The sequence below is a fragment of the Limanda limanda genome, chromosome 1 (genome assembly GCF_963576545.1).
Source record: "Limanda limanda chromosome 1, fLimLim1.1, whole genome shotgun sequence".
Classification (NCBI taxonomy): domain Eukaryota; kingdom Metazoa; phylum Chordata; class Actinopteri; order Pleuronectiformes; family Pleuronectidae; genus Limanda; species Limanda limanda.
In genome coordinates this window covers 2645289-2666354 of record NC_083636.1, presented here as the reverse complement: position 1 = coordinate 2666354, position 21066 = coordinate 2645289, and the positions used below count along the sequence as shown (strand labels likewise).

At 43.6% G+C, this 21066-nt stretch overlaps 2 protein-coding genes across 3 annotated transcripts; both read left to right on the top strand.

Annotated features, from left to right (window-relative positions):
• The first annotated feature begins 602 nt into the window (after positions 1 to 602).
• Positions 603 to 9194, top strand: nars1 (asparaginyl-tRNA synthetase 1). Of its 2 annotated transcripts, none has more exons than XM_061068441.1 (15): positions 603 to 747; positions 2779 to 2861; positions 3035 to 3100; positions 3302 to 3394; positions 3469 to 3558; positions 3819 to 3897; positions 4033 to 4103; positions 4275 to 4361; positions 4477 to 4698; positions 4782 to 4981; positions 5926 to 6061; positions 6183 to 6296; positions 6391 to 6522; positions 7861 to 7992; positions 8155 to 9194. In XM_061068441.1, the coding sequence occupies exons 1-15, from the start codon at positions 729 to 731 to the stop codon at positions 8284 to 8286; spliced, it is 1656 nt and encodes a 551-aa protein (XP_060924424.1). In that variant the 5' UTR covers positions 603 to 728; the 3' UTR covers positions 8287 to 9194. The 2 variants fall into 2 exon arrangements, with proteins under 2 accessions (XP_060924424.1, XP_060924416.1); XM_061068433.1 differs by having other exon boundaries at positions 603 to 768.
• Positions 9195 to 10359: 1165 nt separating this feature from the next.
• Positions 10360 to 20423, top strand: fech (ferrochelatase). The gene is made up of 11 exons (XM_061074906.1): positions 10360 to 10788; positions 12238 to 12328; positions 13240 to 13359; positions 13620 to 13768; positions 14543 to 14677; positions 14941 to 15047; positions 15286 to 15384; positions 15642 to 15749; positions 16312 to 16476; positions 16999 to 17058; positions 19092 to 20423. The coding sequence occupies exons 1-11, from the start codon at positions 10749 to 10751 to the stop codon at positions 19227 to 19229; spliced, it is 1212 nt and encodes a 403-aa protein (XP_060930889.1). The 5' UTR covers positions 10360 to 10748; the 3' UTR covers positions 19230 to 20423.
• Positions 20424 to 21066: the final 643 nt, after the last annotated feature.

The following is a 21066-nucleotide window of genomic DNA, read 5'->3' as shown; positions in this document are numbered from 1 at the left end:
GTTCTTCTTTGGTAAATAGGGAGATCAAGGGCCTGTAAAGCCAACTCATAGCATGCATGAAGAATAAGAATAATGCAAAACATATATATGTATTCTGGTATTTATCGATTATCAGAATCACTGTTGTTAATAACGTAATGGAAAAATTAACTAAGTATGTGTGAAACCTATGATGTAGTTGGAAAGTAAGTTTTTGCAGCCCTGTCTAAATGCTTAATGACTTGGACTGTTTTTATGGTCTGAATTGTGTTGACCTGAAATCTGTTAGACCCTTTAGACCCCCAAATATCTGAATGTTTATATATATATTATATTATATATATATAAGATCATTGTATTTGACTGTCCTGCAGCTTCACTCTGAGATCCTTGTGGTTTCTCTGTGTTGATCCTTTCTGCAGAAAGCCCCTTATTAAATACACGTAGATAACTTTGGGTGTTTCCAGCCTCTTGTATTTCCAGATTTCCATCACGATAACAAGAAATAAATTAGTGATAAATTGTATCAAATAAGGCAGAACCTTTATCAGGAAACCTCCGACAGGGCGGAACCTTTATCAGGAAACCGCGCCCGCCCGGAATCTTTATAGGAAGCACCGCTCCGTCGCAACCTGACGCACAGATTCAGCTCCTCGGCTGCAGCGGATCGTCTGTCCCTCGCTCCCCGGGTTCGTGTCCCTCTTCTCCCGCAGCACACAGCCTCCAGTGCCCCTCGGACCGCGGCTAACATGGCGGAGCTAACCAAAGGTGTGGAGCAGGTTTCCGTGGGTAAGAAGAAAGGGGCTTAGCCGAAGCTAGTTAGCCGGCTAGCTCCCGAAGACATGTGTTCTCGTATTGCATCAGTCTCCCTGACGTTAGCAGCTAGCATGGAGCTAACGCCGGGGTGTCACTCTGCTTTTGTGTGTGTCTGTTTGTGTGTGTGTTTGTTTGTGTGTTTGTGTTTGTGTGTGTGTGTATTTACTCGCTAACTTGGAGAATCACAGGTAACAACAGCTATCAGGTGAACCTCCAGAACCGACACCTGTCAGTTTGTTCTGCAGCGGCTCAAGGGTTGCGTCAGTCGGGGATTCTAGAAAATCTAGAATGAGTCTTTATAATATGGGAAATATATTTAAGTGTGTATTTACAGAAGTCAGTATTTATGATTGAAAATCCACAATTACTATATATTATCTCACCTCAATATTAACAGCTATGTACCACGTCAGATTGTCCAAAACATTTCCTTGTTCTTTCATTCTCATATTCATACAGACAACATTGGTCTCCAAATATATAGCAGGCTATCTACATTTAATTGTAAAATACAATATTATTATAGTATAAAGTACTGACCCAGATCCGTTATGATTAATCAGGAGCTGCTGGAGCTTTATTCACTTTATATTCCTGGACACACTTGATATTTTGCTAATAATAAAAGTCCAAGTTCTATGAGCTTCTGTTCCTCTGCTGAATACAGGAAAACCAGTGACTATTTGTATTGATTCAATTAATTTAACTGGAAATATTGTTGCTGATTCTGACAATAATCAGGCTGAAGAAACTCAGAAGATTTCAAAGTATTTCGTCAGCCACATCTTGCTTCACAGCCTCTGTTTCGTTCTTAGTGTTGTTGTTGGTTTTGGTTTCATTTATGTATTAATTGGGCGGGACAGTTATTAGTAATCAACATCAGAATGACTGTAAATGAGCCAGTTTTTTTAAATTAAATGACAAATACAAACAATATAAACAGACTCATATTCAGACAATGCATAACAGTTGGTGACAACACAGTTTAATGTTTGATTATCAATAAGTTAGACGTAGGTTTTTACTAAGAACATGTTTAAAATGAAATATGTACAGTCTGTTTTCTCTTTGAGACGTCAGGAGACTGAGGCAGAAGAACGTGTAAAACCAGCCGTAACAAACTGCTCCAGGTTAAACTGGACGAACACTGAACTCTGACAGGTTGACCCACCAGAGACAACTTATAACTTACTTATAATGCAGCTCTCTGCAGAAAACATAAGTAAGGGCGGCGCATGCTTCTGCGTTTTCTTGCGTACCCCTTCTTGCGCTTCCAATTTTTGTAACTATACGATAATACCGGCAGAAACCACGGAAGATTCAGAAAAACGAATATGGACCAAATAGAAGAGCGTTTGGCAGAAGAGATCCGAAAGTATGACCAGTTTGCAGGTCGACGAGTGTACGAAGCTGTGTAGGAAGATCAGGGACAAATTTGTCCGCCAGAAAAAGGCCGTCTTTGACAAAAAACGTTACTCCACCTAGTGGTCTGACGGTGAATTGCTCCCTTGGAGAACCATAAACTAAAACGAGTCCATCGACACAACTGCGTGAACAGCCGCAGTTGGCGCCTGAGCTAAATTTGAAGGGTCAAAATATTGAATTCTTTACAGTATGTTTTCCTTTTGTTACAGAGGAATGTTGAGTGTATACTAATAAAGGACCTTTTATATAGTATTACGTGAGGTTTGGTGACGTATCTGATGTCAGATGGTGTTCATGATGCTGCTTCAAGTGTTTTTAAACCAAAACCGCTTTGGTTAATCTTATCAGTGGCTTGCATACAGCAATTTTAGTTGGCATCAACCTCAGCAGAGATCCTGCAGGTTGGTGTTTGGTAAGTTTGTCAGTTGATTACAAACCAGAGAGAGAAAGTGAAAGCTCGCTCACCACAATCTTAACTCCGTCACCCTGTCTCTGCCCTGTGGTCGCTGGTGGGTCCATGAATCCGTGTCCTGACCTGAGTCTCTCTCTGCTTCTCAGGTGAGTTGTACGTGTCGGACAAATGCGGCAGCGACCAGGATGGAGACGGCACGGAGCAGAAACCCTTCAAAACTCCTCTCGGGGTAAGAGGCAGAATAATGTGTCCCTGTCGTACACTTTAAATACGTTTACAGATTTGATTATTTTTTAAAAAGCTTCATGTAAACTAGATTTCTTTATTCTTTGTGTTAGAAACAGTAGAAGGGATCATTGTTTACATCGTGTGTCATTGTGTTTTATTGTGAAATCCTCACAGGCTCTGCTGTCCGTTGGGAAGGAGCCGTTTCCCACCATTTATGTGGACTCGCAAAAAGAGGATGAGGTTGGTAAAACAAGTAATCTCATTTCTTCTTTTTATGCCTGTGAACCGGCAGAAAGCAAGATATAAATAGTTATTACTGTTTTATGCCCAAGGTGGCCACAGTTACTTGACCTAAAACTCCTCAGTAATGAACACAGACTTAAAACATTCACATTATTTTCTTCATACAATAGGCTTAATATTTTTGTCTCTGTCTCTCAGCGTTGGGCGGTGATCTCAAAGACGCAGATGAAGAACGCAAAGAAGGCCGTTACCCGTGAGCAGATGAAGACTGATTCCAAGGACAAGAAGGAGGTGTGTAAGATATCTAGGCTCAAATAACACAAATCTTTGGATCTTTGTTTTTCACTCTGCGTGCTGTGGTGCAGGCCGAGGACACGGAGAGGAGAGATAAGAACCTGGAAGAAGCCAAGAAGATCGTCATCGAGAAAGACCCGAGTCTCCCTGAGCCTGAAGCGGTCAGTTCCTACTCAGATATCATCTTGATTCACTCACTGGATGTTGGTGAAAATACACATCTAACTTCACTTTAGTTATTTTACCATGAACCCTTCATTTTCACCTACACTCAGACCTTCTCATGATCAAATCAATCCCCCAGCTCCTCTGAAACGATGTTATTTGTTGTTATTTTTTGGGGAAAAGCTGAAGTTGAGGTTCAGTGCTCGGCTCTAAATTGAAAGCATTGGAGAATGATTTGCATTTGTATATTTTGAAGGTTAAAATCCGTGATCTGGAGCCAAAGAGAGGTCAAAGGGTCAAAGTGTTTGGATGGATTCATCGCCTGAGGAGACAAGGTGAGCAGCAGAACACACGACAACAAAAATAATGGGTTCATGATTTAGAATGAAGCCTAAAAATACAACAACACACAAAACCAAATGTCTTTAACCTTTAAACTGAAGTTCAATGTATATTTCTGTGTCTTCCAGGGAAGAACCTGATGTTCATTGTGCTGAGAGACGGATCTGGTTTCCTCCAGTGTGTCCTCAATGATAAACTGGTGAGAAATGTCTCTTATTGAGTTGTAATCAGCCAAAGGACGACAAATGCACTGAATTGACACTGAAAAAAACTACTTTCAAGAGTTTATATTATCTTCAAAAGCTGCTTCATATGTTTAAAGTTTAAATTTCACACCTGACGCCTCTAACATCTCGTCTCTGGTCTTCAGTGCCAGTGCTACAACGGCCTGGTGCTGTCCACTGAGAGCACGGTGGCTCTGTACGGGATCATCACCCCCGTCCCCGAGGGCAAACAGGTAAACCCCCCCCCCCCCCCCCCCCCCCCCCCCCCCCCGATGCACAGATCACACCTTCAGAGAGCGACCGCACGGACCAGCAGCTCGTCACTGACCTCACGTCTTCCTCCCTCAGGCGCCCGGGGGCCACGAGCTGCACTGTGACTTCTGGGAGCTGATTGGCTTAGCTCCAGCAGGGGGCGCCGACAACCTGCTGAACGAAGAGTCGGACGTGGACGTCCAGCTGAACAACCGGCACATGATGATCCGAGGAGAGAACGTGTCCAAGGTCCTGCGGGTGCGCTCGGCCGTCACGCAGTGCTTCAGGGATCACTTCTTCCACAGCGGCTACCACGAGGTGAAGGTCTACGCCGGGGACGCCAGGAGGCTCCAGGGTCACCGACTCTTTGCTGACCTCTGTTTGTTCTTACGTCTTTTCAGATCTTTCCTCCGACCCTGGTGCAGACTCAGGTGGAGGGCGGCTCCACGCTGTTTAACCTGGACTACTTTGGCGAGCAGGCGTTCCTGACCCAGTCCTCCCAGCTCTACCTGGAGACCTGCATCCCGGCCCTGGGAGACAGCTTCTCCATCGCCCAGTCGTACCGAGCCGAGCAGTCTCGCACCCGCAGGCACTTGTCCGAGTGAGTCTCCTGTTCCACAGAACGTCCGAGGGTCACAGGAATAGGGTTGCAAAATTTCGGGAATATTCAAAGTTGGAAACTTTTCATGGGAATTAACGGGAATATACGGGAATTAAGGGGAATATACTGGAAATGTTGTGGGTAATTTATTCTAACTGTATTAACCTTGTCATATACAGACATAAATATAAACATTTTGTTTTGTCATAGGCTGATTTGAGCCCTGAGGAAACTTTGGGCACTTGACTATATGCTTCTGCATCGTTGTGTCATTCTTAACATAGGTCTTTGCACAGTATTTGCAAATGTACACAGCCTTTCCTTCTACATTGGATGGGGTGAAATGTCTCCACACATGAGAGAGTGCACGTGGCATTGTTCTGTAGAATAAGATGAGAAAAAAGTTTGTAAAAAAAACACTAATGCAATGCCAGAGATATAAATAGTTAGCCAAACAATTGGAATCGTCTGTAAACATATTTAACAATTGATGGATAAATGAATGGAAATAGTCTAGATGAACAGATGAACAATCCTCAATCAGCATGCTAATATATTTTCCCAGTAATATCATGGAAACTTACCTGACTAGTCCTTCACTCTACAGCAGGCCTCAGTAGCCCTGCTGTAGAGTGAAGCATGCTGGGAGTTATCTGTGCATGTGATGGAAGAATGCACAGTGGAGGGTTGAAACTCAACGTTCCATACATCTTTAAAATAGAGTTTTGAATGATGTTTTCATTGCACATTGTTTAATTTGCCTGGTTTTTCTCCCCTCAAAATTCCCAAAATTCCCGAGCTAAACTTTCCGCCCATTTGCAACCCTACACAGGAAATAAAGATATTCTCAGGAAAAGTCTCTTGAGTGTAAAAGAGAAAACAAACTGAACATTTAGGAATAATAGAAGCTTTAAGTTTGACTGTGTCCAACTGTGTGTGTTCAGGTACACTCACATCGAGGCGGAGTGTCCCTTCATCTCCTTCGAGGACCTGCTGACCCGGCTGGAGGAGCTGGTGTGTGACGTGGTCGACCGAGTCCTCAAGTCCCCGGCTGGACAGCTGGTCTACGACATCAACCCGGTACCTTCACTCAAATCCACATGTTAATGCCATTTGTGCTGGAGCTTTTGATCACATGCTCCTCATCAGCAGCTGTATGGATGATGTTGTCGTGTTGTAAAGATCTTTTCTCTAATGGCAGGACTTCAAACCGCCCAAGAGGCCGTTCAGGAGGATGGACTACACCGACGCCATCAAGTGGCTCCGGGAGCACGACATCAAGAAGGACGACGGCACCTACTACGAGTTCGGAGAGGTGACGACCGAACACGACACACACACTTCACTCAGACGTCAGAGATGAGAGTGTTTGGTTTTGACGGTTTGACTCGTGTCTCTCTCTCTCTCAGGACATCCCCGAGGCGCCAGAGAGGCTGATGACGGACGCCATCAACGAGACCATCCTGCTCTGTCGTTTCCCAACGGAGATCAAGTCCTTCTACATGATGCGCTGCCCCGAGGACCGGCGCCTCACTGAGTCGGTACGTAAGCCATAAGACTTTTAAACTCCTCTGAACTGTGTCGAGCCCGGTCCCATCCGGACCAGACAGCGTGTCCGTTGATTCGAGGTTCAAGTGGGAAAGGTTAATAATTAGACAAGTTCAATGTTCAAAAGTTTCACAGTAATACGTTTATTGTATAAGAACAATACTTACAGAGAGTCTCTGGGGTTCGGCCGGACACGTCACCAGGTCACTGTCTCTCAAAGTTTTTTGCAAGCACATCATTGTGAGAGAAGGTCCGGTCCACCAGGTGTCTCCCACCACTGTGCCCTTATCAAACAGGGAGTTTTTCACAGTGGAGAGACACAGCAGATTAGACTTAAAGGAGGATTCCATATATTTTTCTCATAATAATTCATGAAAAGGGTTCATTGTGTTAGTCCTGTCACGTCCTCTCTCCTTCCTGAGAATCCGTGCTTATATTATCTCAAGATGAATTTTTAAAGTTGGAAACTTTTCATGGGAATTAACGGGAATATACGGGAGTTAAAGGGAATATACGGGAATCACGTCCTCTCTCCTTCCTGAGAATCCGTGCTCATATTATCTCAAATCTCAAGATGAATTTCCTTCTCTCACACTTCTCTCCAAGCTGTACTTTGCAGTCAGATTGACACTCAGATGGTTGCACTCTGTGTCTGACCCTGTATCTGAGTCCAGAAGTTATATATCACTCCAATTAAAAGAAAATAAAATGAATTATTATTATTTAGAAACAGTTGTAATATTGTTAATTCTGTAAACTACACAGCTAATATTGATTCACAGGATATAAATGTAGGTAAAATATAGTAAAATATATTCATAAGATAGAGAACAAAACATAGATATCTCAACAACTTCAATAACTCCACCAAACCAGCACTGTGGCATATTTGAATATTTGCACTACTGCACAAATTGCACTATTGTTTTATTTTTCTCTTCATCTGTAAAGATATATATTTAGATGTATATATTTTATTTTCTATTTTAAATTTTTGATATTCTATTTTATACTATTTCTATTTTAATTTTATTTCATTATATATATTTTGTATTGTAATTACTTGAGCATTGCTTAAAGAGAGCCTGTGACTCAAGTATTTCATTGCCAGCGACTGCTTCATGTTATCTCGAATAACTTATAATAATATAATATCTTGAATCTTGAACCCAGTTCAACTCTGGGTAAAGGTCAATCTAACCCTACTGGGGGCGAACGTACACATGTTTTCTGCCTCTGTGGATCAGCGGTGGGTTTTCTAGGAGCTTTGTTTTCTGTATTGTCCTCCGAGCCAACCATCCCGCTGACGAAGTGACCTCTTTGCTTTCCAGGTCGACATGTTGATGCCGAACGTGGGTGAGATTGTCGGAGGCTCGATGCGTATCTGGGACTCTGAGGAGCTGCTGGAGGGATACAAGAGGGAGGGAATCGACCCCACCCCGTACTACTGGTACACTGACCAGGTAAAGGAAAAACTGCCTGTGTGTTTTCAGCTGTTTTCAGATATCCACTGGAGTCTGAATGAAGATGACTTTTCATATCTCCGGCAGCGGTGTTGACAGTGTTTCAGTATTTGTGTGTATCGTGTGTTAACAGGCTGTTGTGTTGATCTGTGTGTGTTTCAGAGGAAGTACGGCACGTGTCCTCACGGCGGCTACGGTCTGGGTCTGGAGCGTTTCCTCACCTGGATGCTGAACAGACATCACATCAGAGACGTCTGCTTGTATCCTCGCTTCATCCAGCGCTGCCGACCATGAACACACACACACACACACACACACATTCTGATATTAGATGTGGCTCCTGCAGCTGAATCCCCCAAAAATAAATCAATATAATGATTTATTTCTGCTCAACTTTGCCTCGTCTCCGTTTCGTCGTCGCTCGTTCTGACTTGAAACATGAATCTGACCATTTCCTGCCTCGGCTGATGATTATTAAACACTGTTGTTCCCTGTGATTGTACAAATCCGAGAAAACGTAGAAAAACTTCCCCTGTGGTTTTCAGTGCTGCTGAATAATACATTGATTGTATATTTTGTTAATATAATCCGGAGGAATTTGTAAAAATGGACATTCCAATTTAATTCGCCTGCAGAATCGCTCATTTCTACCTAAATGTTTGCAAATTTTAGAATTTGCAGTTAAATAAACACTAAGGATTTAAAATACTTCAGCACGTCACAGTAAACGCCGTCTCTTCAGTATCTGGTTTCCTCATTGTTCTCTATGGAAATATTAAAGAGTCTTTAAAGGAAACTTTAACTTCATCAATCGAGTTCTGTCGTTAGCTAAAACAAAGATGATGAAGAAAATCACAAATGATCAATCGGCAAGAAGCAGAAAATAATGTTCACCAAGAAAAAATTGAATTTGTCTGTTTTGTTGTTGGGGAATCGTTTCGGTTCAGATTCACAGAAAAACTGAAGTAACACTGTCTAAACAAACATTACAAAATCACAAGATCAAGTATAACAAGCTGTGCTGTTACACAATCATTGTCCCAGCTCTCGTGGTTCAGTTTGTCTCAAATCAAACTTTAATCACGAGGACGACAACGCTTTCACGCATCAGGGAACAAGAGTTCGTATTAAATTGCATCACCTGTGATTGTCTCTGTTCTGCCTTTCATCTGGAAAATCAATAAACTGCATCTGAATCAAAATCACCTGGACGGTTGTGTGAAGGTTCTTCTGCCACTTCTGACTCTTTACACACAGATTGTAATCAGATTACTTTATTGTTCCTCCCTCTCTCGTCTTCATCACTTTCATCCTTTCCTTCCTTCCTTAGTGCACCTGAGTTTCAACACACACAAACACCCATGACTGTGGGCGTGGTCGGAAATGAAAGGGGGCGGGTCTTATTTGTAATTGCGACCTCAGACGAACGTAGTAATGACGTCACAGTGACACTGCGATAAGACAACCAGACTGAATGAGATTCGAAACGGAAATACCGCAGAACGTCTTCCAAGATAAAAGCATGAAACCAGTCACGTTTCAAATATAAAAACGTGAAATTCAAATACACAACCATAACAACTCTATCTTAACATTCTGTTGAAATTCGCTTATGAAATAAATCGTGAGGTGTAGCATCTCCATGACTACCTATCAAAAACACAATACAGCTATGTAAAGAAATATGTTAGATAGATAGATAGATTACTTTATTCATCCCCGAAGGGAAATTAAGTCGTCATAGCAGCCGGTATATTTGAATACAATAAAATACAATACAATAAAATAAAAAATATTGAGGTAGAAATAATAAAAAACAGAAACAAGATAAATAGGTAGATAAGGTGCAGTGGCAAGATGATGGTAATAGTACTGATGATATGATGGTAATGTTATTGTTAGACAGTATATAAAAATATTACAGTATATATAGTATATAATATAACATAATATATATTTATATATGATAGTAATTATACCAATATAATAGCAGTATATAGTAATAATGGCAGCAACGGTATATGTAATAATAATAGTAGTAATAATAAGTTAAAGATTTATTTTGACTAAAGCTTACTACTACAATGGACTCCAGTCTTATCATATATCACAGTTAGAAACAAGATCTTTTTCTGATTTAAAAACACTAACCGTTATTAAAATCTGACATTAGAATTTTTGTTTTATATGAATAAAAAGAAGATTCAGAAAAATTAGTTTTTATTTCACATGAAGAATATATAGTATTAATTACAACAGTGGGGGGGGGGAAGGCAGATGACAACTCGACTGACACGTTACATCACAACCTCCGGATCTTATCTTGAAATGCTCACACCGGAAGCTGCTGTAGTAACCAGGCGCTGGTTGAAGGAGACGGAAACACATGAACCGGGAAACACTCGTGGACCCAGCGGCTCCAGAGGCTTCACCTACCCGGCTCCAGGCTCCTCTTCCCCGGGTTCGACCGGCTCCTCGACCCGGCTCCAGAGGCTTCACCTACCCGGCTCCAGGCTCCTTGTCCCCGGGCTCTATCGGTTATTCTATCCGGGCTCCAGTTGCTCTTCTCCCCGGACTACAGCTGCTCTCTCCCCGGGCTCCAGGCTTCTCCTCCCCGGGCTCCAGCTGTTCCTCTTCCCCGGGCAGCAGCTCCTTTTCCCCGGGCTCTACCTGCTCCTCGACCCGGGCTCCAGGCTTCTCCTCCCCGGGCTCCAGGCTTCTTCTCCCCGGGCTCCAGGCTTCTCTCTCCCGGTAGCATGATGGCGGTGCTGGGCAGCGCCGGTCGCTTCCTCCACGGTGAGTGACTCAGCAGCTACAGGTGACCGGACTCTGGGAGGTTCTGTCCCCGGACAGGACGCCTGTTTCTCGGCCTCGGATCCGCAGTTTGTTCGCTGAGTTGCTGTTTGTCATCAAACTCGTTTCGTAAAGGGCCGTGAAGCTAGCAGCGGAGTTAACGCTCAGTTTCCTGTCAGCGCTTTCACAGTAAATCTTTTCTTATACAACCCTCGGTTTTTAACGTGTTTAATCTACTTGTTTGACTTCAGCTTCTTATTAAAACGTGTGTTCCAATTTCCACTGTTTCGTCCATGCGCCATGTTGGTTGTTTTTTATCGCAACTGGCTATTATGACACAATCCACGTGCTTTTATTTCACAAACAAACCGTGTGGTTTCCGGCCCGTCACTAACGCACGCAGGCTTGACGCAGCGCCACATGACTTTGACAGTTCAACGTTAACCTTATGTAACGTGTTTACCGGGTAACGCGTGTAGAAACAATCACAGGTTCGAGTCCCGCGGGCCCGGTACCGTGTGTCCGCGGGACGCAGCGAGCAGACACACAATTTTAACAATTACACAATTCCAGCGCTGTCAACTTGCGTAATGTGTGCAGTAGGGCCCCTGGTGGCGAGCAGGGGAACTGCAGCATTATGAAAGAGTGTGAGTGTTTTTAAATTTTATTATATGAAAACCTGAGAATAGTAATTTAATAGAATGTTAAACACTAATAAACAAACTTTTGAGACTACAGTGATAAATTGTGTTAATGTAACTTGAACAAGTTGAACCAACACTTGTTGTTTTCAGTTTATCAACATTTCTTCTCTGTGATAAACATCATTACTTTGTTTAATTGACCAAATGTTCTTCAAACTTAATTTAATTCTTACTTTGACATTATTGAGCTTATTTTATGAACACTATGAGATGAGGTATTCAGACTATTTTCCTCTGACTTCTTAAATCTAGCTCTTGAGAAACTGATCTTTATTCTACAATCTTCCATTTTTCTGTCTGCCTGTGATAATGTTAATTTGTCTAAAATAATCAGATTAATCAACTAAAGATCATCCTGAGCTGACACGTTAAATTAAATTTGTCTCAGTTATTAAATTAAGTCTCAACCTGCATCTTTTCTCATATCTCAACAAGCTGTTTAACGTGTTTCTTTAAATTTATATTTAAATATACGCCACAAAATGTATATTAGTTCTCATTTATTGTTTTGAACGTTTCCTATCAAAGGGTTAAAGCAGAAGTAGTTTCTACATTTGTCATTAAACATATTTCACGAAAGAAGAAGATCTTGGATTAACTTCTTATTTGAGTTCTTCCCATGTTGCAGCTTCCATCTCTCCACTGGGTTTTATGGAAATCTGTGAAAGTAAAACCTTGATGGAGATAATAAAATATAACGTTTTTACATAAATGAATGTGTGAGTAACTGTTGTTTCTTCTTCTTCAGTTGTCAGGAGCAGCGTCGGTCTGAGTGTGAGGAGACGCTCCACCGCTGCTGCGTTAGCACAGACTGCATCTCCAGAGACAGTGGAGAACAGGTGACACACACACACACACACAGACACACACACAGACACACACAGACACACACAGACACACACACAGATACACAACTAACCGGTAACACCTCTGTGGCAGTTTTTATATTCAGTGCCTGTAAATTAAGGTGTTTTCAGACCTGCTCTGAAGTCCTGACATGTTCCTCACATGTTCCTCACACGTTCCTCACTTGTTCCTCACTTGTTCCTCACTTGTTCCTCACACGTTCCTCACTTGTTCCTCACTTGTTCCTCACTTGTTCCTCACTTGTTCCCCACTTGTTCCTCACATGTTCCTCACTTGTTCCTCACTTGTTCCTCACATGTTCCTGAAATGTTCCCCTGATGTTCCTCACTTGTTCCTCACTTGTTCCTCACATGTTCCTCACATGTTCCTCATATGTTCCTCACTTGTTCCTCATATGTTCCTCACTTGTTCCTCACATGTTCCTCACATGTTCCTCACATGTTCCTCACTTGTTCCTCACATGTTCCTCACTTGTTCCTCACATGTTCCTCACATGTTCCTCACTTGTTCCTCACTTGTTCCTCACTTGTTCCTCACTTGTTCCTCACTTGTTCCTCACTTGTTCCTCACATGTTCCTCACTTGTTCCTCACATGTTCCTTGCATGTTCCTCACATGTTCTTTGTGTGAGAACTAATGTCAGTGTCTCTGGACATGTTCTGGATCTTCTCCTGCAGCCTCCTGGTAAAATGTGTGTAACATGTCCTCATGAGTCCATGTGAGGAACCAGCAGGACAATGTGTGGAAGCTTCCCAGAGAGCTCCACAGTCTGAGAGTAGCTTTGAATACATCACATTATTATTATTATCTGACGATCAATAATCCCGAGATGTGTTCGAGGCCTCGTTTTAAATGAGCTGATTCTGAATCTTGTGTTTCTGAAGGAAACCGAAGACGGGCATCCTGATGCTGAACATGGGAGGACCCGAGAAACTGGAGGACGTTCACGACTTCCTGCTGCGACTCTTCTTGGACACAGACCTGATGAAACTCCCTGTGCAGAGGTATGATAAACACACACACACACACACACACACACACACACACACACACACACACACACACACACACACTCTCTGAACAAAGACGTGGCTGTTTTTGGTTTCTCAGACTTTGGTCTTATAACGAATCTATCACCTGGAAATTCGTGTCTGAGGATCAAAGAGAATCTTCTCCACCTGCTCTCATTGTACATAGATGAAGTTCTGGAGATGCAGCTACGATATAAACGATATACAAGTGTTTGTCTTTCTCTTTGGTTCAGCACTCTCGGTCCGCTCATCGCCAAGCGCCGCACGCCAAAGATCCAGGAGCAGTACAGTAAGATCGGAGGAGGCTCGCCCATCAAACGCTGGACCTCCATGCAGGGGGAGGGGATGGTGAAGCTGCTGGACGAGATGAGCCCCGAGTCGGGTGAGGCATCAGGGAGGGAGGGGGTGAGGCATCAGGGGAGGGAGGGAGGGAGGGTCGTCCCACCCGACAGAGCCAACTCCAGTTTGTTCAGTTTACAAACCAAAGTGGTTAATTGTTGTTTTAAATTTCAAAACAAAGCAGGACGGTTGTGTTTTCTGTTTGTGTGTGTTTCTCTGTTTGTGTGTGTCTGTGTGTGTGTGTGTGTGTATGAGAGAGGGAGATAGCGGCTCGGTGAAGGAGTTCCTCCTCACGCCTCTAACACTCCTCCCTGATAAGAGCGTGAACACTGAGCAGCGGTTTGAAAACCAACCGTTGAAATACAAACATGTAAACAACATCAGAAGCAGAAGATAACAAACACACACAGGATAATTACATTTTTGAGACATTTTCTTTTCTTTATTTGTGTTTTAGTAACATTTGATTCATTCAAAGACTTCAAAGCTTATTTATCTAAGAAAAAACATCAACATTTCCAAGCATAACAAATATATCAAGATGAAGAATATTTCACTTGAGGAAATATCTGATATATGTTTTGGGGCCGATGCTAAGTCAGTTAATTGGGAGTGAAACATTTCTGATTCTGATATAATGTTTTGATATCAGACGCTTTTTATCGACCTGCCTGAGTTTTAATATTTTACGATCGTTTTAAACTTGTAAAGCAACTTGAAACTGTGTCATATTAAGGTTTTTGCTGTTATTATTATTATTATTATTATAAGATATAATCTCAGTCTTGTTGACTCTGTTTTGCCTTCGTCTCATCAGCTCCTCACAAGTTCTACATCGGGTTCCGCTACGTGCACCCGCTGACGGAGGAGGCCATCGAGGAGATGGAGAAGGACGGAGTGGAGAGAGCAGTGGCCTTCACACAGTATCCTCAGTACAGCTGCTCCACCACAGGTCACTGTCTCACACACACAGACACACAAACACACACACACACACAGGGAGTTCAAACTGAAAACACCATATTCACAGCTTCTTCTGGGTTTGATCACGTTATTAAAAACGAGTGTGAAGCTCTGAAGATCTTTTTATGTGTGACTTAGTTTCTGCCCTTGTGCAAGGCACTCGTCCTCAGGGGAGTTGTGCAGTGATCGACTCTGTGGCTGTTGTGTAGTACAACCTAAACCTGTTTGTTGTTTTGTTCTTTATGTAAACAGGAAGCAGTCTGAACGCCATCTACCGTTACTATAGCAACAGAGGGGACAGTCCTAAGATGCGCTGGAGTGTCATCGACCGTTGGCCCACACACCCACTGCTGGTGGAGGTGAGAGACACACACATACACACACACACACACACAATCTGACTCGGACATGAAGTTGTCATAGAAACAAATGAGCTCCAAATAACCATGGTTAGTCGTCATAGTGACTTAAGAGTCTATTAATGCGTCAGGGAAAATCCTAGTCTTGACATTTCAATGTGTGTGTGTCTGCGTGCGTGTGTGTTTTTGTGTGTGTGTGTGTGTGTGTGTGTGTGTGTGTGTGTGTGTGTGTGTGCAGTGTTTTGCAGAACACGTCAGTAACGAGCTGCTGAAGTTTCCAGAGGAGAAGAGAGACGACGTGGTGATTCTGTTCTCGGCTCACTCGCTGCCCATGGCTGTAAGTTGTGTGTTTTTTAATAATGAATAAAACATGAAACTGGTGAGATGCTCGTAGAAGTTGGAACCAGCAAATGTTTGGACTTTTATTTTGAAAAGGTTTCTGTTGTATTAACTAATCGATAAGCTGAATCATAAATTCCAGGACTGAGTACTTCTGCTGGTGATGATACTGTTGTACTACTACAGTACCTGCGTGTTAAAGTGTGTACAGCTACTGGTACTGATGGTATCACTACTACTGTTGTTTCTCCACAGGTGGTAAACAGAGGTGACCCGTATCCTCAGGAAGTGGGAGCCACAGTCCAGAGAGTCATGGAGAGACTGGGACACTGTAACCCGTACAGACTGGTGTGGCAGTCCAGAGTGAGCACACACACACACACACACACACACACACACACACACACACACAGGTACAGTGTCATTTCATTGTATGACTTGGGTCCTGTTTACTTTGAACTGAACTGAGAGATTTTCCTGTTTATTTTATTATATCTACTGAAGTTGTTTCTGATTTCTGACTCAACCAACAGCTGATTTGTTCCTATTTGTATTTAATTGTGATAAAAGTCCATACTCATCTTTATATTCATCATCTGCAGCTCATGTTAACTACTCTGTTTATCTTTACTACATAACCACATAGTCTTAATACGTAACCTCAGCTTTATATAACTTCATGCTGCTGTCACAGTAGATCGCAGTTGTTGTTCTGGCCACAAGAGGGAGCCACTTGTCTGTGTAATCCTGCAGCAGAGCTCCTGGTGCTCGGGTCTTGGTCGCGTCGAGTCAAATGTTCTCACAGGACAGATGAGGACCAGGAAGAGATGTTTTAGTATCTGTCCTCAGCTCCGGACTGAAAGGTTTAGACCACTCCAGGTTCTGACGTCTCCTGTCCTCACCTGGACGTGTGGTTTGTCCTCAGGTGGGACCGATGGCGTGGCTCGGCCCTCAGACCGACGACGTGATCAAAGGTCTGTGTGAACGAGGGAAGAAGAACATCCTGCTGGTTCCCATCGCCTTCACGTCCGACCACATCGAGACGCTACACGAGCTGGACATCGAGTACGGACAGGTGCTGGGGGAGGAGGTGAGAGTCGGACACTGTGTGTGTGTGTGTGTGTCTGTGTGTGTGTCTGTGTGAATGTAAAGGTACACCAGTGAGGCAGCCACAGATCAATGTGACTGGTGCCACAAAGACACAAACAGCCTTTTATACGTCTGTACTTGTGGAAAAACATGTCCTCACTTTTCAAAAAGGTCCTTTCAGTCAATTCTTAATTCTCCACAGATCCTCTTAAAGATAGAAGACACACACTCACACACACATGCACACACACACACACCAGTACAGTGTAATTTCATTGTATGACTTGGGTTCTGTTTACTTTGAACTGAACTGAGAGATTTTCTCCTCAATTTTATTATTTCTACTGAAGTTGTTTCTGATTTCTACTTTAACCACACACACACACACGCTGGGCCACTTTTACAAGTCCAAAATTAAAGAATTAAAGAAAGAATTGCTCTAATTGTTCTTGTAGGTGTGTTAACATTTAAATCTGTTGTTATTAACTGTTCTTTGTGTTTTTAAAATGTCTTCTCTCCTCAGTGCGGTGTGGAGAACATCAGGAGAGCCGAGTCGTTGAACGGGAATCCTATTTTCATGAGGGTACGTTTTACACACGGTCACATGGGCTGTAAATAAAGATGGACGACATGACACCTCCAAAAAGTGAAGCCAAATATGTTTGATTGCCCCCTGGTGGCTGAATGCAGTATCGGACAAGATGGCAGCACCCGTTCAGGGCTACTTTGGCTTCATTTATTGTACAGCTGGAGGAAGTGGAGATTTGTCGTCCATCTTTATTTATACTTTATTAACTACAAATAAAGAAACATTTCCGTGTTTTACAAACTAGAGAAGAGAACGGATGGAAAGAGAAAGAAAGATGATGAACTATAGAGGATTGAAGGAGGGAAGCTTCTGTGAAGTGAACTCCAGGAATGAGATGGTGTATAGATCCTCACCTCCTTCCTTCCATCCCTTCTTCCTTCCCGTCTTACCTCCCTCCCTCCTTCCTTTCATCTTCAACCCTACAACCTTTCTCACAACAGGCGGCCCCAGCTGTGTGTGGAGGGTTTATTAAAGTGGGGGGGGCAGATCAATGGGAACCTTTAAAGCTGACTACAGTAGAAGTGAAGCGCCCGGACGGCTCGCTGGTCAAACCTGCCGCGCTCAGAGACCTCTCCCCAAGTGTGTGTGTGTGAGTGTGTGTGTGTGAGTGTGTGTGTGTGTGTGTGTGTGAGTGTGTGTGTGTGTGTGTGTGAGTGAGTGTATAAATCAATATCCAGAGGATGATTAGTTGGTAGTTACTGAGGATGGTTTCCTCGCTGTGGTTCTAGTTTCCCACCGAGCTGCAGCGGTCTCAGAGTCTGGCCCGTGTCGGGGGGGCATGTTTTTTTAGATTAAATCCTCCGTCAGATTACGAACTCGTACAATCACGTTACTCTTCTCACTCTGGTTGAGTCTCGCTCGTGACTTTTCTCCTTCATCATCAGTTTCTCCTCCTGTTGTCGAAAGGGGAGGAGCTAACTGTTCTCTAATGTCTCACTGGGTGAATTCAGTTTAACGAAAACAAGAACTTTGAGAAAGTTACTTTACTTCTGACTAGGGATGGGCATTCGATTAAATTGTCTTAATCGATCGTCGGGAGAGTTAATGACGAATTTTCGATTAATCATTAATATTTTTATATTAAAATTCACTATTTATGGGCTGTTAAAATGCAGTGCAAATAGAAAAAACACAGCGTGTTTCCTCATTGAGATCTTTATTACAGGATGAACAACTCTTGTGGCAGTTAAACGGATCCGTTCAATGGTTACACTTGTAAATATGCGCTGCTGTCCTCTTCAGCCGCGCTGAGAGAGCAGCTAGCCGCTGAGAGCTAGCTGGATTTCGTGGTTCTCGACCTCTTACTCTGGTTGTTGTCACGTTCTCACTCCCGGAACCCCTCACCCAGTCCCGGCCCTGTCCAAGTCTGAAGGGGCTAGCCTCCGCTAGCTCCGGGGGCTAGCCGCGGAGCTCGGCTTCATGTCCGCACGAGGACCCTCAGTCTACGGGGAAGGGAACCCGGAGAGACCCGGGTCTGGGTGAGGGGTCCTGGGATTGAGAACGTAACAACAGCCGGACTGAGAGGTCGAGAACCGTCAAATCCATCTAGCTCTCAGCGGCTAGCTGCGGGTCTTTCAGCGGGGCTGTAGAGTATAACTCCGGGCTGCTTCCTCCAGCTGCTAACATCCTCACTGTGCTGCGTTCAGGAAACTCGGATATTCCGACCTCCTACTTGAAGAAGAGCAGTGGACTCCTCATGCGCTCATGGAGACGTATAGCTTTGCAGTGAACGCAGTGAACGCAACAGAATTTCGTCGATGACAAAATAATGTCATCGACAAAATTCTTAATGATCAATTAATCAATCGTCGATTAATTATGCCCATCCCTACTTCTGACTTCATAACGTCAGCAAACATTAAGGAGTTCGTCTCAATCTGTAGTTTCAACGACTGACGTCACTGTGGGTCGTCTCTCTCTCCCTCTCTCTCTCCCTCTCTCTCTCTCCCCCCCTCTCTCTCCCCCCCCCCCCCTCTCCCTCTCTCCCTCCCTCCATGTTGACTGTGTGTGTTGTTTGTCCCGTGCAGGCGCTGGCCGACCTGGTCCAGTCTCACCTGAAGTCCAACGAGCCGTGTTCCCGTCAGCTGACCCTCCGCTGCCCGCTGTGCGTCAACCCGACGTGTGGAGAGACCAAGGCCTTCTTCGCCAGCCAGAAACTCTCATAGAAACACACACACACACACACAGACACACACACTGACGTGCAGCAGGGACACCTGTGAAGAAACATCAGGCCTTCGACAAACGGAGCTTCTCACGCTGTCTCTGCAGCAGGAGGCCGTGGGAAAATGTGAAGAACAGAACAAATAGTTTCTGCAAATAAATCGAGACTTTTGTTTTGTTGCAGCTGCTGCAGGTCGGACGAGAGCAGCCGTTGGTTCTTCTCTCAATAGTTTAACAGATTCAAGCAACTGAATTTATGTTATTTCTTCCTATTTTGAGTCAAGAGTTTGCTCTTTTAGTTTTAGCGCAGGACGTCTTGATTGCACGGTCAGATTTGGTAACGCTGTCACTCAAAACCCTGCGCTCACACTCAATTCGCCCCTTTTGTTCTTAGAGAAGCTCAAACTCTGCACTTAAATATTTTGTTGTTGCTTCAGCTTCAGCTTCAGCTCTTCTCCTTGAGCTCTTCTAATCTCCTCGTCCCCAACCGATGAAATCTCCGTTGTAGTGATGACAAACTAATTGTCCCGCCCTTGTTGTCGGTGCGTTAGCTTCCCGTCAATGGGGGGAAAATGTGGAAAAGAGAAGAGCTGAAGATGGAGGAAATCGATCCATGTAAATGAGTGTAAGCGCAGGGATTTGAGTGAAAGCATTAATAAGTCCTGTTCTCAAACTGAAAGAACACGCTCTTGAATAAAGAAACGTGTAAATCAGTAAAGCTCTTTAAATTGAAATGGCACTAATTTGCAGAAACTATTAGCCGAGCGTTAGCGACGAACTGACGCTCTGCAGAAACTGTTCATGTCACATCTCAGCTACATGTAAACAAGCTTTGCACTATTTCTTTTTTTTTTTTTACAACGTTTCTTTGCTAACATTCCGTTCGCCCAGCCCCTGCAAAGCTCCATCAGAGACCCTGTTGCACTTCCCTCTGGTGCTAAATCAATAACAGTCGATCGCGACGATGACGCCGCTGCCGCACATGGGATCTGGTTGGTCGGCTGTTCCTCTTCCTCGCCATCTCAGCTTCACGTCACCGGCCCTCGTGCTACTAACCCCGCCCATACTGCTGAAATCCTTGCAATGTGATTGGTGGAGGTGGTTGGTTCTCGACTGCCTATGCCTGATTGGTGAGTTTAAGAGCGAGAAAAAGAGCGATGAGACCTGAACTGTGGCGCGACTTAAAAGAATTCATGAGATTTTTCCTGTTCTTGTCGCAACGCACAGATATCATGTGAACGTTTGCGTCTGTCACTGCGTTGATCCTCCTGAAGAGCGCAAACGAGTCAAAAGAGGCGACGCAGGATTTCTACTACGATCAGAGAGAAGCTGTCGTTCAGCTGAGGGTTTACGAGAAACTGTTCAGGGTCGGGAAGTAACGTTGATTTACTCACAAGGAGAATTTCGCTGTCGGAAGACAAATTCATAAACAGGTTTTGTGCTGTTGGATTTTTTTCCTTCTTCTCTGCTAATAAAAGATCACACGATTAAAAGGGAAATGTAACATTCGGGCAGATGTCGGTGAAACCCGATCACTAAACTGAGATTCACAAAGGTGATTCCAGAGAAGAAGGTAAATTATTTGTTGTATTAAAACAAACCAGGCTAGATCTTTTATTTTCATTTTTCGAGTGTAAGCGGACAGAGAATCAACTGTTTATGCATCTGAGAGTAAAGTGACTGATTTAATTAACAGTGTTGATGTGTATCTGTGCACGTGATGAGAAGAAATGCAAAGGAATTCTTTATGAATGCAACAGACCTTTCTTAAAGCAACACTGTGCCGGCCCAAATTAATCAATCCCCATGTGTGTCTGTAGAGGGCGCTGTCGTTGAGTT